This window comes from Carassius gibelio, chromosome A11 (genome assembly GCF_023724105.1).
Source record: "Carassius gibelio isolate Cgi1373 ecotype wild population from Czech Republic chromosome A11, carGib1.2-hapl.c, whole genome shotgun sequence".
In the NCBI taxonomy this organism is placed as follows: Eukaryota; Metazoa; Chordata; class Actinopteri; order Cypriniformes; family Cyprinidae; genus Carassius; species Carassius gibelio.
In genome coordinates, this window is record NC_068381.1 from 8611655 (window position 1) to 8630698 (window position 19044).

The 19044-nt window shown below is 39.0% G+C and overlaps 1 protein-coding gene across 3 annotated transcripts in view; it reads left to right on the top strand.

Moving 5' to 3' along the window:
• chd5 (chromodomain helicase DNA binding protein 5) overlaps positions 1-19044 on the top strand; it is a 31829-nt gene that overhangs the window by 10043 nt on the left and 2742 nt on the right. Inside the window, exons 5-39 of one of the 3 annotated variants that reach the window (XM_052609581.1) lie at positions 184-425; positions 826-938; positions 1243-1372; positions 1544-1713; positions 1822-2040; positions 2687-2893; positions 3000-3211; positions 3318-3449; positions 4063-4171; positions 4298-4489; positions 4573-4773; positions 4995-5132; positions 5846-5967; positions 6132-6305; positions 6393-6534; positions 7399-7530; positions 8104-8221; positions 8321-8445; positions 8626-8872; positions 8955-9127; positions 10320-10494; positions 10595-10681; positions 10909-10997; positions 11090-11223; positions 11375-11519; positions 12845-13004; positions 13088-13167; positions 13247-13439; positions 13525-13611; positions 14191-14343; positions 14490-14598; positions 17497-17629; positions 17707-17902; positions 18469-18632; positions 18744-18870. In XM_052609581.1, the coding sequence (XP_052465541.1) occupies positions 184-425; positions 826-938; positions 1243-1372; positions 1544-1713; positions 1822-2040; positions 2687-2893; positions 3000-3211; positions 3318-3449; positions 4063-4171; positions 4298-4489; positions 4573-4773; positions 4995-5132; positions 5846-5967; positions 6132-6305; positions 6393-6534; positions 7399-7530; positions 8104-8221; positions 8321-8445; positions 8626-8872; positions 8955-9127; positions 10320-10494; positions 10595-10681; positions 10909-10997; positions 11090-11223; positions 11375-11519; positions 12845-13004; positions 13088-13167; positions 13247-13439; positions 13525-13611; positions 14191-14343; positions 14490-14598; positions 17497-17629; positions 17707-17902; positions 18469-18632; positions 18744-18870 (5330 nt within the window). The remainder of the gene's footprint in view (positions 1-183; positions 426-825; positions 939-1242; positions 1373-1543; positions 1714-1821; positions 2041-2686; positions 2894-2999; positions 3212-3317; positions 3450-4062; positions 4172-4297; positions 4490-4572; positions 4774-4994; positions 5133-5845; positions 5968-6131; positions 6306-6392; positions 6535-7398; positions 7531-8103; positions 8222-8320; positions 8446-8625; positions 8873-8954; positions 9128-10319; positions 10495-10594; positions 10682-10908; positions 10998-11089; positions 11224-11374; positions 11520-12844; positions 13005-13087; positions 13168-13246; positions 13440-13524; positions 13612-14190; positions 14344-14489; positions 14599-17496; positions 17630-17706; positions 17903-18468; positions 18633-18743; positions 18871-19044) is intronic. The other 2 variants (XM_052609584.1, XM_052609583.1) reach the window with 2 other exon arrangements.

A 19044-nucleotide genomic window follows, 5' to 3' on the forward strand; every position in this document is an offset into this window, starting at 1 on the left:
TTTAATTTGATAGACACTCTTTTAGTATATACTTCCGATTTCTGATTCATCATGCCTGAGAACATCCAGTACTTGAGGTAAAATCACCAATAATGCACGGCCTCTTATAAAATTTGCCACACAAATTTCAGTTTAATTGTCTAACAATAGTTTTTTTTTTCTTTGCTATTTTTTTTTGGACAGGCCCCTCATTGCCAAGAAGAACCCCAAGATCCCCATGTCAAAAATGATGACGGTGCTCGGAGCGAAATGGAGAGAGTTCAGCGCGAACAACCCTTTCAAAGGCACCTCTGCAACTGCTGTAGCGGCTGCCGTGGCCGCTGCCGTGGAAACTGTCAATGTGGCTCCGCCCATCTGTATTAGAAGTATCCAACAGATCTCACCATCTGGGCCAATCAAAAAAGCCAAAACCAAAGAGGGAAAGGGTAATTGGATGGTCTTTTTGTTGGTTATATAGAGGTTTATATCTAGGATCAGATTTCCGAAGCAGTTAGTGGAGGTTTTTACATTGTTTACATATGTAATATGATTAATGATTGGCTGTCGGCAATACTTTATTTAAATGTGTTTGGTTTTTCACTCGCATGATTGCTTTAGTGTTACTTAGAAACTTAAAAGTGAACTGTGTAATTTTATCCTATGAATACCTTATTTATAGTTGACTCTGGATATTATGTGAAGTATTTTAACATCAAACTATTAAGTGCGCATATGTGTAAAAAAAGCAAAACAAAATGTATGTCTAAAGAATGCAGTATTGTTCTCAGATCTCAAAAAAAAAAAAAAAGTTTCTGTTTTGTTTATGTCATCTGGACTGCATTGCAGGGCCTGGCGCTAAAAAAAAAAGCAAGCCAGTGAAAGAAACAAAAAAGAAAGGGAAACCGAAGAAATCCAAATCGAAAGCAGGCCAGGGTGGAAAAAGGAAAAAAGGCTCTTCGGTGAGAATGTGCTTTCGCTGAAATCTTTCTAGGGCTTAACCTGTATCACATGGAAAGATTCCCCTTAGCTATTCAACTGAGAGAGAACTGAAGAATTGTTTAGCTTTTCCACCTCCCAGAACAATTCATGGATCATCTGTATAGATGTTCTGCCCAAGTGTTCTGGTTCCTCCCAGTTTTATTAGGTTCTTTCTGAAGTTGTTTTCCGTGATGAAGACTTGTCCCTTTTGCATAAACAGCCAGTTTGAGGAGTATGACCTAATTTTAGGGAATGGTTTAACTGTTTTAATGCCTTATTTTTCAGAGTGAGGAGGATTTCCTGGATGACTTTTCAGACTTTGATGACATCAGCATTCACAGCGCCTCTGTACGCTCAGATACTTCAGCGGCACCCAAGAAGAAGTCGACCCGCAAAGGACAGAAAAAAAGAAAAAGTGAATTTATTGTTGTTGTTGTTAAATACACTACCTATATATGTATACAAAGTTTAATTACATTGAAGTATTGTTGTTAAAATTATGAAATACAATGTATTGAAATTGCACAGTACTTCTGTTCCATAAATTACTGGTATTTAGGTTTCACTTAGAACTCTGTTGTTAAAGCAGGAGAGGATGGAGACGGCTACGAGACAGACCATCAAGACTACTGTGAGGTTTGTCAGCAGGGAGGAGAGATCATTCTATGCGACACCTGTCCCAGAGCATATCACCTGGTGTGTCTTGATCCAGAACTGGAGAAAGCCCCTGAGGGCAAATGGAGCTGCCCCCACTGTGTGAGGAAATCCCTCTCTGCTTCACAACAAGCGTTCACATGCAAAGAAATACATTCTAGTACAGAAGCTGTGCTATTCATATTGACAGTTTACTGCCTCATCTCTCAGGAAAAAGAAGGCATTCAATGGGAGGCCAAAGATGATGAGGAGGAAGAGGATGAGGTTGCTGGTGAGGAGGAAGATGACCACATGGAGTTCTGCAGAGTGTGTAAGGATGGAGGAGAGCTGCTGTGCTGTGACACCTGCCCTTCCTCCTACCACATCCACTGTCTCAACCCACCGCTTCCTGAAATTCCCAACGGAGAATGGCTGTGTCCACGATGCATGGTGAGATCCGTTCAGTTAGAATCATTCTCAAGAGACCCTTAAAAAGTAATATTGTGAAATATTATTACAATTTAAAATAACCGTTTTTTATTTGAATATATTTTTAAGTGTAATTTATTCCTGGGATGGCGCAGCTGAATTTTCAGCATCATTAGTCCAGTCTTCAGTGTCACATGATTCTTTAGAAATCATTCTAATATGCTGTTTTAGTGCTTAAGATTTAATTTTATTATTATCAATACTGAAAACAATTGTGCTGCTGAATGTGTTTCATGATAATTCATCATGCACGATCATTTTTATCAGGATTCTTTGATGAATTGAATTGTTTTCTTTGATGAATATACAATTTTGATCAATTTAATGCATAATTTTTGTATAAAGATATTAATTTCTCCCTCAAACACACACACACACACACACATATAAAACATCTTACTGAGCACGATGGTTTTATTAAGGTCTGTTAGTACAGCTTCACAAAAACAAGGACAATTATAGTTGAACTAAACATTTTCATGACATTTTAAAAAGAAAAGTATTATAAGTCTCAAATCAAACTGTAAAAGCACAAGTAAAGGCATATTGTTTTGAACATTGTGCACTGTTGAGCACTGTTCATCATCTATCATCCATATTTCCCTAGTGTCCACCACTAAAAGGGAAAGTCCAGAAGATTCTGCACTGGGTGTGGGGCGATCCTCCTCTACCACCCGAGGTTCCTCTTGGGCAAGATGGAGAGAAGGTGGACGGTTTGGCTAAAATGCCACTAAAGGGTCGTCCAGAGAGGCAGCTGTTTGTGAAATGGGCTGGGCTGTCCTACTGGCACTGCTCCTGGGTCAGCGAACTACAGGTGGGACTCCCACATTTCCTCAGCAGAGACATGACTTAAATCATGCATGCTCTTTTGGCTTGTTCCTGCATCTCTGCTTAAGCTTCGGTTCTTTCCCTTGATGCAGTTGGAGCTATATCACACGGTGATGTACCGTAACTACCAGCGTAAGAACGACATGGATGAACCGCCACCATATGACTACGGCTCTGGGGAGGAGGAGCTTAACAATGAGAAGAGGAGGAGCAAAGACCCTCAGTATGCAGCGATGGAGGAACGATTTTACCGTTACGGCATAAAGCCAGAGTGGATGATCATTCATCGGATCCTCAACCACAGGTACATGGGCCACAGTTACTGCTTATGCTGTACTTCAGAAATTATGCTTTTCATGCAGGAAATTATTGTATAATTATATGCCTTAAGACAGTTGTGTATGTTAAAGTTTTGATAAGGATGGAGATGTGCACTACCTGATTAAGTGGAGAGATTTGCCATATGATCAGTGCACCTGGGAGACCGATGACTTCGACGTCCCATATTATGACAGCTTTAAACAAGCCTACTGGGACCACAGGTAAGTTATGTCATTTAAATTTCATGTGGATTTAACTGGGCGCAAACACGCGTACAGAGCTTTCCATGAAGAGGGTGTTAAATACTGTAAGGCCTGAAGCTCTTAATAAATGATTTTCTTTAAACTGTCAGGAAAGATGTTGATCATCATCCTCAGAAATTCAAGCTAAAGGTTTATTTTTATAGTTTTTTATTAAACATTTCATGTAAGGCCTGCGATTTCTGCAGTCTTGCACTTCATTTTTAGCAATAGACAACAAACAAGCATCCAAATTAAATAGAGCATTTCTAAAATAAAATAAAAACTAATCCAGAATGGGTAACTTAGTTCATAAATTAATCTAAGCTGTCTTTCTAGTTATTAGCTTTTTTTTGGTACTTTGGTACTAAATGTTGGTTATAATTTTTTTACTTGTTTTCATGCACTATTGTTGAAAGATGATATATGTGACAATTTAAGACAGTTATGTGTTGTTTAAAACGAAACTTTAGTTCTCAAATTGGAATGGAATAAAATATTTCTGCCTATAATGAATAAATGATGAAAGTAAAAGAAATTTATCACACAAAGTGTGTGAAAAGTGCCATAGACTCACTGACTCTGATTTAACCAGGAATCAGATGCTCGGTGAAAGCCATCACCCCCTGCTGTTCAGAAAGGGAAAGAGACTTAAAGAGGAAATAAAGAGAAGAGAACCTCCACCAGACACTCCTGTTGTGGATGTGAGTGTATTTATTGTTTTGCTTCATGAATTTATTATCTTGCTTTATGAATTTACACTTTTTCAGTTATTTGCATTGACTGAATCTCAGTTTCATTCTCTCCTATTTATGTGTCATTGGTCACAGCCCACCATCAAGTTTGAACAGCAGCCATGGTACATTGATGATACAGGGGGAACTTTGCACCCATACCAGCTGGAAGGCCTGAACTGGTTGCGATTCTCTTGGGCCCAAGGAACCGACACAATCTTGGCTGATGAAATGGGGCTTGGCAAGACTGTGCAGACTATAGTGTTCCTGTACTCACTCTACAAAGAGGTCTGGGCACCAATTGAACTTTTTCAGATGCATTTGAGAGAGGGAACAGAGTATGCTGAGTATAACTGAGTTGCTTGTTTCAGGGTCACTCCAAAGGGCCGTTTCTGGTCAGTGCGCCACTCTCCACCATCATCAACTGGGAGAGAGAGTTTGAGATGTGGGCTCCGGATTTCTATGTTGTGACTTACACAGGGGACAAAGACAGCAGGGCTGTCATACGCGAGAATGAATTTACCTTTGAGGACAGCACCGTCAAATTTGGTCGCAAGGTTTTCCGAATGAAGGTAAGAGAGTGCGGTGGACTAGCCTCAACATTTTGATGCCTTATTCCCTGTCCCATCCAAAACAATATTTCGCACCAAACCAAGGCTGATTCACATCATCCTCTCACTGGTACCTGATTACATATTTTAACATCCAAACAATTTTAAAAAGCATCCTAGTTCTGAAAGCTTCTGGTTTCATTTAGAGGTGCATTGTTTTTGATCAGAGTTTTTCATTACAGAAGGACACACCGATAAAGTTTCATGTCCTGTTGACGTCATATGAACTGATCACCATTGATCAAGCAATACTTGGCTCCATTACCTGGGCCTGTTTGGTTGTGGATGAAGCCCACCGACTGAAGAATAACCAGTCAAAGGTACAGAATTCAAAGAAAGATGTATCACATCATCATATTCATAACAATAATGAAGTGTGCAATAAAAATCGTAAAAAGTCATCTATAATTTATATGATTTAATAGCAATGTTTAATATACACCATATTGTCCGGACTATAAGTAGCACTTTTTTTCATAGTTTGTCTGGTCCTGCGACTTATAGTCAGGTGCGAGTTATTTATCAAAATTAATTTGACATGAACTGAGAGAAATTAATCAAGAGATATGAACCAAGAGAAAACATTACCATCTACAACCGCGAGAGGACGCTATATCTCGCGGCTGTAAATGGTAATGTTTTCTCTTGGTTCTTGGTTCTAAATAAATGCGACTTATAGTCCAGTGCGACTTATATATGTTTTTTTCCTCATCATGACGTATTTTTGGACTGATGCGACTTATACTCAGGTGCGACTTATAGTCCGAAAAATACGGTAATTGAATGCCAGTTTTTCCCAATAGTACAGAAATGTTTAATAATATTATTCTTTTACTTTCTATGTTTTCTTTGTTGTACACTGTTCAAAGTAATAATGCAAGAACAACTAAAAATACACATTTGAGGAAAATTTCAGTGAAACATTTTAAGATTCTAGTGAAAAAAATACTTTCAGGTTTACGATCAAATTTCGAATCACAGATTTCTCAGCGTTTCAGACGTAACAGATTCTAATCTATAACTGAACGCTCAGTTTTTCAGAATTCTGAATGGCTACAGAATCTACTATAAACTGCTCCTGACCGGAACCCCTCTGCAGAACAATCTCGAAGAGCTTTTTCACCTGCTCAACTTTCTCACCCCGGAGCGCTTCAAGTAAGATTGCAGACCTGGTGATTCATACTTGTGGATCCGCTCGTAGAATAATGATCCCCCGCAGAGCGATCACAGGGTTTCGATTGAAACATGTTTTTCATATGACTTGATGGAAGTGAATTCTATCTTCCCTTATTTCCAAATGAAAATGCTGTTGTGCGCAGTAACCTGGAGGGCTTTCTGGAGGAGTTTGCGGACATCTCGAAAGAGGACCAGATTAAGAAACTACACGACCTGCTTGGGCCACACATGCTCAGGAGACTGAAGGCAGATGTGTTTAAGAACATGCCAGCAAAAACCGAGCTCATAGTGCGGGTCGAGCTCAGCCCGATGCAGAAGTCAGTCTTAGTTTCTCTGTTCCTATAATGCTACAATTGAATTTATTATCACACAATGTCATAAGATAATTTTTTTCTCTCTCACAGAAAATACTACAAGTTCATTTTAACACGTAACTTTGAGGCATTGAATTCCAAGGGAGGAGGGAACCAGGTGTCTCTTCTTAACATCATGATGGACTTGAAGAAATGTTGCAACCATCCCTACCTGTTTCCAGTTGCTGCAGTGGTGAGGAGGGGAGGGGAGGGGAACATATGGAGGCCCCCAGTTTATATCACTGCAGTGGTTTATTGTTAGCAAGTGCAATGGCAATACATTTTCTGTTTTATAAGAGCTATTTAAAAACTTTTGTTCAGGAGTGTATTGTTTCTTATGTCTGCGAATTTGATGCATTACATCGGCCTTATCTTACATTCTCATATTCAAGGACAAAAAGTTCTGTGATACTGAAGCTGTTCACTCTTAGAAACATTGCCAGCTGCCTATTAATGATGCTTGCTAAGGCAAGCACCACTTTTACTATTGCATATACTTGGAGTTAAGGGTTTTTCAAAATTATGGATGTGAATGTGCTATGGATGTGAATGATACCTCAAATGAAGTGGCTTAATGAGACTTCACTCGGTGGATTATGAAACAATCCCATGCTTACACTGGAGGGACTTTAGCCATATCTAGGAACCAGAATATCATAGACACTGGGGTCTAATGATTTTAACCCAGAAAACTCAAATAATCATATTCTATTGGGCTATAAGCTACTGTACATAGACCACAGCAATAGCTATGCAATGCCACGCCAACCGCCCAGAAAACCCTAGCATTTTGGTGCCGGGCAATGTTCTTGTTTTCTGAGCTGTTTTAATGGTTGCTACAGATGTGTCTTGTAACAAAACACTCATAAAAAAAAATAAAAAAAAGAACATCACTCAAAAAATTTGGTGAATGTCAGACTACTTTCAAAATCATTTAAAAATCCCACTCAACAAACGTTTGAATAGTTCATAATATAGTCTATATAACAACTTTTATATAATAATATTTTATTAACATTTGTCAAGTCTTTGTATGTTTTCATTTTTATGTATACAGGAAGCTCCGGTCTTACCCAATGGTTCTTATGATGGGAACCTCCTGGTGAAATCCTCAGGAAAACTCACCCTGCTACAGAAGATGCTCAAAAAACTGAAAGATGAAGGGCACAGGGTTCTCATCTTCTCTCAGGTATAGTGTGTGGTACTTATTCCCTCTTTTAGAGCTTAGAATATCCTGCGAATAACAAAAAAAAAAAGCCCTTAAATACCTGGCGGCCTTGCCTTTATTTCAGTGGAAGATTAATTAGATGGTAAACTGTGAATAGAAAATAAAAGCAGAGCTCATTCATCTTTTAAATGGAGTTGACAAATGAAAAGGCGGGGCCTATATTTATCTCCGCTTTGTTGTTTAGACTCTTTTCCCTCCCATTTGAAATTGCCTGTGGAATCACTGCATCCATTAATTTGATGAATGGTACAGGTAAAGGGAGGATCTCTTGATAAGAATTAATTTTGCCACCCTTTTATTTCTCAAGTGCTTAAAAATAAACATGCATATTAATGTTATGCCATGTAGTACGTTTCTTAAGTCCTTTAGGCTTGATTAAAGAGGAGGGCCGAGTTTCTGTCGCCTCTTGTTGTTGTATCTGCAAGCTGAGTTTGTTTAACATTTTGCTTAACACTGCCATTTGTCTCTTTGTTGGATACCACTGTTATCTTCCAGTTTGTGTCAAATTTCGCACTGTTGATTCCTCTCTTTTAGATGACAAAGATGCTAGACCTGCTAGAGGACTTCCTGGAGTTTGAAGGATATAAATATGAGCGTATTGATGGGGGCATCACAGGGGGGCTGCGACAGGAGGCCATTGATCGCTTTAACGGTGAGGATTCCAGCAGTGTAACTGTAGTGATGTCTGTGTGTGTGTGGGGATAGAGGGTACTAAGGCACTCATACTGACTGTCTGTCTCCCTGTGTGCAGCACCCGGAGCTCAGCAGTTCTGTTTTCTGCTGTCCACACGTGCTGGAGGATTGGGTATCAATCTGGCAACCGCAGACACTGTGATCATATATGACTCTGACTGGAACCCACACAATGATATTCAGGTAATGCAAACTGAAAGTTTTGCTGGGGAAGATACTTTTAACGGTGGCAAATAATTAAAAGTGGTTCATTTATATGATACATTATATTATAGACTTTATTATTTAATTATTGCTTTTATTTTTCTTGCTGTGTTCTTCTTTCTTTTTCTCTCCATCTATCTTTTCTCTTTGTCCTTGCAGGCATTCAGCAGGGCACATCGTATCGGGCAAAATAAAAAGGTGATGATCTATCGCTTTGTAACTCGGGCATCTGTAGAGGAGCGTATTACCCAGGTGGCCAAGCGAAAGATGATGCTGACCCACCTGGTGGTGCGCCCTGGCTTGGGCTCTAAGACGGGCTCCATGTCCAAACAGGAACTCGACGACATCCTCAAGTTTGGCACCGAGGAGCTGTTTAAAGACGATGTGGAAGCCGCCAGGACAATGGGTGACCTGGAATGGTTTACGATAAACATTACGGCACTTTGTTTGTGAATTCCGCCAGTTAATGTCCTAAATCTTTTCTGCAGGAGATAATAAAGAAGGAGAGGAGGGTAGTGTGATCCACTACGATGATAACGCCATTTCTAAACTGCTGGACCGTAGCCGGGATGCCACCGAAGACACAGAGATCCAGAACATGAACGAGTACCTGAGCTCATTTAAGGTGGCGCAGTATGTGGTGAGAGAGGAGGATGGAGAGGTGAGATACAGATGCTTTGCTGTTTGTTTCCCATGGCTCTTTCTATTAAACAAGGGATGAAAGATGAATGCTGGTCAATCCCTTGAAAATGACTTTCTTAAAAATGCTTTATTTCTTTTACTCTTCTATGCTCAAGAGGGCTTTTTTTTTTGCAAGTTGAGGCCTCTTTCACAAAAGCTTCTTGGATTGATGTTTTTTTTTTGGATTTATTAGTGTCTGGAGGGATAGCATCAATGTGGCTTTGTTTACATTTTGACATTTGACACTTCATAAAAAGTTTTCATTAAAATTCTGACCTGATGAGTACACTACCATTCAAAATGTTGGGGTCAGTATGATTTTTATTTAAGACTTTAATACCTTTACTTAGAAAGGTTGCATTAAATTGATCAAGATTGCCAATTAAGACATGTCTAATGTTACAGAAGGTTTATATTTGAAATACCATGTACCATATTTGGAGCTGTGTTTGAATGCGCTCATTTTCATTCTCGTTTTCTTTTTTTGTGACATTCACTATGCAGTGAATGATGAGCGAGTGTCAGCAGTTTTAGACATGAATGTGTAGAAAGTCATTTTTGTCTCTCATGCTCCTGCAGGGAGATGTCATGATGATAGACATGGGCAAAAGCAAATTTTCAGTTTTCCATCACAATTTCACTCTGACAGATACTCTCAGTATGAACAAATCTCCTGGGATGATGCAGATACCGACATCGTTATTATAGCAACCCATGTTTCTGCAATAGCAAAATAACAGACAATAAGTCCTAAAGATTAAAATGTGTGTTTTTTTTAGTGTGGATTTGCTACAATGTTCAAAGTATAAAGGCCCCCTCTATGAATCACGATAATACCGTATTATGCTTTGAAGTACTGTGTTATAAGAATATGGTAATGATTCAGGATAATGGTACTAATCAAATTATTATCTTGATAATATATTACTGTACCATGGTACCACCTCAGTCCTTTTCTGTGTTGAAACAAAAACCTGCATTATAAAGGAAAAGCTTCATCCAGCTTCAAAATGGGACTAAATAATTACAAAAAATATATAATTATAATTATCTCATATACAAATACCAAATGTTTAGGATTATTAGTAAACAATAAATATAATAAGATTCATTTAAGTCGATAGGCCTGTGATAAATGATCTGTATTTGTGTGTGTGTGTGTGTGCCTGCAGGAGGAGGTCCAGAGGGAGATTATTAAGCAGGAAGAGAATGTTGATCCAGACTACTGGGAGAAGCTCTTGAGGCACCATTATGAGCAGCAGCAGGAGGATCTGGCCCGGAACCTGGGCAAAGGGAAACGAATCCGCAAACAGGTCAACTATAATGACGCCTCTCAGGAGGACCAAGGTACCCAAACACAGATGCTGACAGTGCTTTAACTCAGCATAAAACTGTGTAGATGAGTGTATCTGAGTTTACAAGCATTCCCTCTCAATCCTGTTCTCAGAGTGGCACGACGATCTTTCAGATAATCAGTCTGAGTACTCTGTTGGGTCCGAGGATGAGGATGAAGATTTTGAAGAACGCCCTGAAGGTAGGTGTCTTTCTTTACATATATTATAAAGGAACATGAATAAATATGAATAAATTAAAAAAAATTATATACTAAAATAGACTTTTTAAAATTTATTTAACATTTTTATGAAATCCGTGTAGCTTTGATGAGAATACGAGACTTCTTTCAAAAACATAAAAAAAAATCGTATTGACTTTTGTTTCATCATACTTGGTACACACCTAAATGAGTTCCTCTTCCTTCAGGAGGACGCAGACAATCTCGAAGACAGTTGAAGAGCGATCGGGATAAACCATTGCCGCCGTTGCTGGCTAGAGTTAGTGGCAATATAGAGGTAAATCTTTTTAGAATGTTATGATAAGAAAGAGTTTGTGCATGATTCCTTTCTTCAGGTGAAGGTTTGGCTGTATTCCTTGGGGATTTCAGGTTTTGGGATTTAACGCCCGGCAGCGGAAAGCCTTCCTGAATGCGATTATGCGCTGGGGTATGCCCCCACAAGATGCCTTCAACTCTAACTGGCTGGTCCGTGACCTGAGAGGGAAAAGTGAGAAGGAGTTCAGGTATGTGCATGTGTCTTACACACATGCACACACGCACACACACATACACACATACACATACACAAACACACACACGCATATCTATATATATTTTTTTTTTTGACATTTTCATTCATTGGTCTTTGGTTCTGTTTTTTTTTTGTTTTTTCAGGGCTTATGTGTCTCTGTTCATGAGGCACCTGTGTGAGCCAGGGGCAGATGGAGCAGAAACATTTGCAGATGGGGTCCCGAGGGAAGGCCTGTCCCGCCAACATGTTCTCACCCGGATTGGTGTAATGTCTCTGGTCCGCAAGAAGGTGGTGAATTACTTACTGCATTTTATGTGCACAAGTTTTTAATTTGATAGACATAAAAATCTCACTTAATGTCGATTTGTGAATTATTTAAATTATTTTCTTTAAAGGGAACATATGATGCGATTTCAAGTTTTCCTTTCTCTTTGGAGTGTTAAAAGCTGTTTGTGAATAGATACTGTCCCTAAAGTTGCAAAGACTAAAGTCTCAAACCCAAAGAGGTGTTCTTTATAAAAGTTAAGACTTGTCCACGCCCTCCTAAAACGCCTCGTTTAAACACACCCCCACGTGTCTACATCACCGTGTGGGAAGATTTGCATACCAATTCCCAAATTGTCACACAAAATAAAGAAGGCGTAACTTTCATTCTCGCTGTAGTATTGTTGTTGCCGCCCTCACCATGTTGTGGAGACGCTGTGTTTCATTGTGAAAGCAAACCTACTTTGTTTGGCCTCCCAAAAGAAGACCCAACTAGAAATCAGTGGTTAAGTTTTATTTACAACACTGTTCCAGAACAGTTGAAACCAAATATTCAGATGTGTGCAATGCATTTTACGAAGGACAAGGACTGTTTGCTGGGAGAGTAGCCTAAATTGCTGGTGTTCTGACAAATAATGCTGACCCACAGCCTGTAAGTACGTTTTCATATTTAAAGAATTTGCCAATGATGCTTCCAACAGGAGTTTTGAGCAGTAGCGCTTGTTGTTTAAAGTTTCTCCGATAACAAATCCAGACATTGTTTTATGTTTATTCGGTGAGATGCAATGCAACGGCGTAAAAAGACAGTATAAGTCATAATCAGTTAATATGTCCCCACTGGATGCAACAAATATCTCATGTAATGTTTTATTGGTTTGTCTCGACGCACCGGGAAATGGCTTCACAGTTTGTTAAGGGGTGTACAATTTCCATCACACACTTAAGGTATTCAGCCAATCACAATGCACTGGATAGCTGGCCAATCAAAGCACACCTCGCTTTTCAGACCAATGAGCTTTGTAAAAATCGATGTATTTCAGAATGGCGGGGCATAGAGGAGAAACAAAAATGTACACCGTATGTGGAAAATGTTATTTTTTTTTTTTACTTAAACAGCAATGCACGTCATTTCACAAAATACACAAAATAATGTCATTTTTAGCAACGTCATATGACCCCTTTAACATTCTACAGCACTGTTTACTTAAATGTTTTTAAACCCAGATTTTTTACTTTGAAAATTTCTAGCAACATAAAATAACACATAAAATAAATATATAATACATATTTCATATATTTATAAACAAAAACTCTATACTGAAATTTCCTCTTTGATGTTGTGTTTCTAGGTTCAGGAATTTGAGCATGTGAATGGGAAGTTTAGTACACCAGATTTAATCCCTGTAGGATTGGAGCTGAAGAAACTTACTGAAAGTGTGTCGTCGGACCCCAACACACCTGTTCCTGCCAGTCCAGTTCCGACTCAACCCAGCACACCTGTTCCTTTAGGTGTGTGAATGTTTGTGTGTGAGTACTACACAATGAAACCCTGGTAGTTTGTGGATAACTGGACTGTAACATTTGTTTTACAGAAAAGACAGAGTCAGTGTCTTGTTCTCAAGAAGACAAGGAGATTATAGAACCAGAGAGCACCAAATCGATGGACCCTGAGGTCAGGCTGAAGCCATCCAGAAATATCTCCCTTGTTTTTTATTTCTGTTTTCCTTATTAAAATCTCTCTCTTCTCACAGCAGCCAGTTATTCAAGAACCCTTCCCTGCCCCAGAGAAAACTAATGATGGAGAAGAACCAAAAAGTCCTGAAAGAAAAGGAATGGAAGAGAGTAAGAAGAATGATACCCCGTCTGTCCATTCAGAGCCATCGTCCAATCAAGCACAGCCACCCACAAAACCTAGTGAGCAGACATCCAATCAGACACCATTAGGTGAGGGATCTTCACTATGCATATACTGATTCTGTAAAATATTGCTCTCAATATACAAAATATTAAAATATTTTGTTTATTCAAGACTGTCGTAAAGGGAAAGAAACTTCTCCAGAAAGAGGGGAAAATAAAGCCAGCCCAGCAAAAATAGATGATAAGGAGCAAAAGCCAGGTCAGTATTTGTGGTATTTGTTTATAATACTTCCAAAAACAGCATAAAAGGGGTGGCCGAGATTCCAGATCCATTTTATTTATCTTTTTTAACAAATGGTCAGTGAAAGGAGGTGCTTTACCTGAAAATGTTTTTTTTATTTTATTTATTTTATATGTTTTATGTTTAATTTTTATGAAACCCTGTTACCAAAGAATGTTTAAATATAAATGATTTGTGTGATTTTTATATTTTTTTGCCATTAAAAATTAAACAGACATTCAAATTTAATAGACAGTATTCAGAAAATAAATATAAATGTGTTAAATAATAAAACTAAATTATAAAATTAAATAAATTGGTTCGTTGTTTTCTATAAATTTACCCCACGATTGAAATTAATATATATATTTATATGATCTTTAGATGAAATGTTTGAGCTTGACACATGCAGTCAACACTAACATTTGTGTACAAATTGGAATGAGATTTCGGTCAGTTTAGTAATTCTCACAACACAAAGATTTTATCCATAAGGCTTAAAAAAATGAATTGAACACCCTTATTGTCCGCCTTTGTCAAACTATGTATTTACTGCAGCCATTCCTGATGATTTTAAATCTGAAGACCCCCCTGAGAACCAACTGAATGGAGAGAAAGACGCGAGGGACGACACGGACGAGAGCCACAGAGATGACAAAAACAGCATCAAGACTCGGTTCATGTTTAACATCGCAGATGGTGGATTCACAGGTGAGCTGTAGTCTTATTGACATCGTTCTGATTTGCTGTCTCGCTTCAATGGGCATCAACGCATGGAAACATACTGTATCAACGACAGCAGACTCAAAATTCTGTGTGAATGATAGCAGAGTTACAGAGTGTTTATGTTTGTTCAGAATTACACACGCTGTGGCAAAATGAGGAACGTGCAGCTGTATCATCTGGCAAAATGTACGACATCTGGCACCGTCGCCATGACTACTGGCTGCTGGCTGGCATTGTAACGTATCCTCCTGTTCTTTCCATGGCACATTTGAGCTGTTTTATTATTCCTTTAATAATATCTCTTAACGTTTACATTTTTCTGTTGGTTTTGTTCATTCTTTTCTTTCCTTTTGATTTTTTTTTTCTTTCAGACCTTCATGTAGTTGTGAACATAAATGAGTGTGATGTGCAAGTTTGAAAAAATGGAATTGGGAATTAGGACTGAATTATTTCATTTCATTCATACAAGTTTGGCTACTGTTCAAAAGTATGAGGTAGGTAAGATTTTTTGGGATATTTTTAAAAGAAGTCTTTTATGCTCCAAGGCTGCATTTATTTGGTAAAAAAGGTAATATTACGAAATATTATTACAATGTGAAAGAACCGTTTTCTGTTCATATATTTTAAAATGTAATTTGTTCCGGTAATGACAAAACTAAATTGTCTGTAGCCTTTATTCCATTTTTTTATTGTCACATGATCCTTCAGATATCATTGTAATATTTTGATGATCAAAAACTTTTCTTAACATCAATATTAAATATTCTGTAATTAAAATTAAATAATGATAATCAATAATTAAATGTTACAAATATTCTGCCTACCATTTTGTGGAAACATTTATTCTTTGAAGCCCTTATACCATCACACCCTTATACCATCATGCCATTTTATTTACAGATATACATCTTCTATGCTCATTTCATCAGATTTCTTTTCATTCAAGAAGCGAATTATCTGTTGCCCATAGGAAAGAGTTTTTGTCATGTTCTTTGCTACTTTTCAGAGCTGTTACTCTATCCAGTTTGGAAAGGGATCACCCCCTTTCAGCGAGATTCTTCCCATGACGGTGCATCCTTGGAAAGTACTGGCTTTGAGTCAAGAGATTTTGTCAATCCCCCACTTAGGCTTTCAAAGCCATTATTTTGTTGTGTCCAAGAAGAATGGTGGTTTACATCCAATTTTGTATTTACACCACATAAATCTTGCTCTCAGAGTGAGCAAATTCAACATGCTGATGTTAAAATCAATTTTGTCTCATATCCGAACCGGACATTGGTTTGTGACTATCAATCTAAAGGATGTGTACTTCAACATCCAGATCATCAAGAGACGAAGGAAGTTCCTCAAGTTCAATGTCAAAAGTTAAAAATACAATGTTCTTCCGTTTGGACTGGCACTGGCTCCTGAATGTTCACAAAGTGTATGGATGCAGCTCTGGCCCTGTTGAATTTTGAATAACCTGGACAATTGGCTGATATTTGCTCAGTCACAGTATTAGGTGATCGCTCATCAAGCCTTGGTTCTCTGTCTTTTGAGGAGACTAGGATTTCATGTAAACCTACAGAAGAGTGTGATGCTGCCACATTAGCAAGTAACTTTTCTGGGTGTGGATTTGGGTTCTTGCACAATGCGGGCAAAACGGTCTCCTGCATGTGTTCAGTCATTACAGACCTGTCTGAGTCAGTTCAGAGCTTCTAGTCCACGTGGGTTTAAGCTGCAAACTGATGACCTCATGACAGCAGCACGTCCCCTGTGGTTCAGTTGGGCCTGCTCCACATGAGGCCATTCCAGTGGTGGATAAAAATAAATAACATTTCACCTCACTTCCACCCATTTGATATAGTTATGACATGTAGGGGTTTTTGTGCTCTGTGGTCTTGTACCTGTTCTTGACCCCCTGTGCAGGTTGGTGAGACATGTTCTTCTTTGGGCAACAGACCAAGTTTCTGTCAGTCACAACGGTTCATGTCCCAGGTTATCTGATCCTGGGAGTGCGGCCCTACTTTTGAGGCAGGTCTTGGAGCCTGGAGAATGGAGATTACATCCTCAGGTGGTGAGCCACAAATGGTAGAGATGCTGCTGAGCAGAAGTGGACATGTTTGCTTCAAGGACGACTTGCATTGCCCACTCTGGTTCTCCCTGTCTGCACCGTTACCATTGGGAGTTAACACTCTGGCTCAGGAGTGGGCTAGGACCAGAGTTTTATGCCTTCCCACCAATTTGTTTGCTCTCAGTGGTTCTGCTCAAAGTACGGGCGGATGAAGTGGAATATCTGTTGATGGTGGCCCTATTCTGGTCCACTCAGATGTGCTTCTCAGACCTGTTCAATCTACTAGCTGACACCCCTTGAGAAGTTCCCCCTCAGGCACAATCTGCGGACTCATGCTCGAGGACCTGCTGACTCATGGTCATCACCCCTGGTTTCCCATTTCATGCAAGGTTCGAGGCGGCTTAGGCCTTTCCGCCCTGCACAAATTGCTTCACGGCTTGACTTTGCCTCTTAGTTGTGCACTAGAGGAATGGATTCTTCTCAGGCTTTTTTTTTAAAGGCTCTTCATTGGAGGATATTTGTGCTGCAGCAGGATGGTACTCTTCAGACACTTTTATCAAGTTTTACACACTTGACGTGAGGATGACTCCTGGCTCCTGGGTTTTATCAGCTTGAGGGCATTTTGTCTTCCAGCTATCTTCAGGTATGTGGAGGCCTTATGGAATATCATTCCCATAGCGATGGCTTTGCAGCATAGAGTGAACTTATGAAAGGGAATGACTCATTTGGTTCCCTGAATAGGGAACGAGAAACCGTGTCGCCGGCATTTCCCGTGCATCTCAATTTATCCAGAATCGTGCACCTTTATTTTGCACACAAACAGCTCTTAATTTTAGTTCATGGTATTCAGCTGCAACTAAATGTTTTGAAAACAGAGACACATAATAAACTGTTTGATATTTAAATGTTTTACTTTTTTTGTTCATTGTTCAGTGTTCTTTTTTTTTTAAACCACATTGGAATTAAAACTGGGAATCGATAAGTGGAATCGGAATCAGAATTGGACTTGATCCAACTCAAACGATACCCAAACCTAGTAAAACCTTTTCAGTATAAGAAGTGAAACCTTAACCAGCTACTCACAGACATGGCTATGCCCGGTGGCAGGACATTCAGAATGACCCACGGTACGCCATCCTCAATGAGCCTTTCAAGACTGAAATGCACAAAGGGAACTACTTAGAAATGAAGAATAAATTTCTCGCCAGGCGTTTTAAGGTACAAATTATTATATGTTTTATTTTAATTAATTAAAGTGATCTTTTATATTCACACATTCTTCATTCACATTTTAGCTCCTGGAACAGGCTTTGGTAATTGAAGAGCAGCTACGGCGCGCTGCATACCTGAATATGACTCAGGATCCCAGTCACCCCGCCATGGCCCTCAACACACGTTTCGCAGAGGTGGAGTGCCTGGCTGAGTCCCACCAGCACCTCTCCAAAGAGTCACTTGCTGGTAACAAGCCAGCCAATGCTGTGCTGCACAAAGGTGATTTTCTAAAAACATAACAAACACCCTGATGCTTGGAACTGCCCCATGTTGCTCCCCCTTGCTGATAACCACAGTAGCTTTATAAACCAAACGTAAATCTATTACTGTTCAAAAGTCTGGGGTTGGTAAGATTTGTTAATGTTTTTGAGACAACTGTCTTATGCTTACCAAGGCTGCCTTTATTTGAACTAAAGTACAAAACAATAATATTACATAATATTACAGAATAAAATAACTTTTCTATATCTGTTTTCTATTTTAAAATGTTATTTATTTCTGTGATGGCAAAACTGAATTTTCTGCAGCCATTACTCCAGCCTTCAGTGTTACAAGATCCTTCAGAAATCATTCTTATATGCTGGTTTGCTGCTGAAGAAACATTTCTTATTATTTTCAATGTTGAAAACAGTAACATAAATGTCATTTTGTTACTTTTATTCAGCAAGGATACATTAAAATGATCAAAAGTATTAATTTCTTTCAAAAACAAAACTTACTGAACCCAAACATTTAATTTGGCATGTTTAAACTATCTGATTTTATGGTCACTGGTGTTTTTCTAGTGTTGAATCAGCTGGAGGAGCTGTTAAGCGATATGAAGGCTGATGTGACGCGGTTGCCCTCCATGCTTTCGAGGGTCCCACCTGTCTCTGCCCGGCTCCAGATGTCAGAGCGGGGCATCCTCAGCAGGCTCACCACCCGAGGCAACGAACCGCCACCTCAGCAGGTCATCATGACATGTCTTTTGCCATATGTGTAGTCCATATGAGATGAATAATAGATGAGCCTCATGTGGATGAACCTTCGTGTAAGAATGTTTTGTTTCATCTCCTCTCAGCCTTTCCCTCAGGGCTCTTTCGGCTGTTCTCAGATGTTTAATAGCAGTTTCGCCGGAGGTTTCCGTGGACCTGGGGGCACTGCGATGGTGAACTACAGCCAGATGCCCCTGGGGCCGTACGTCAGCGGTTAGTGGCATAAATAAAATAAAATGAATAATTGAAATAAATTGAAATACTAAAACTGAAATAAAAATAAAAGCTATATAGAAATAAAAATCACAAGCACATAACAAAATCACTAAAAGGTCAACCAAAATTTGAAGGTAATAAAGATAAGCTAATTCAAAGTATTAATAGATT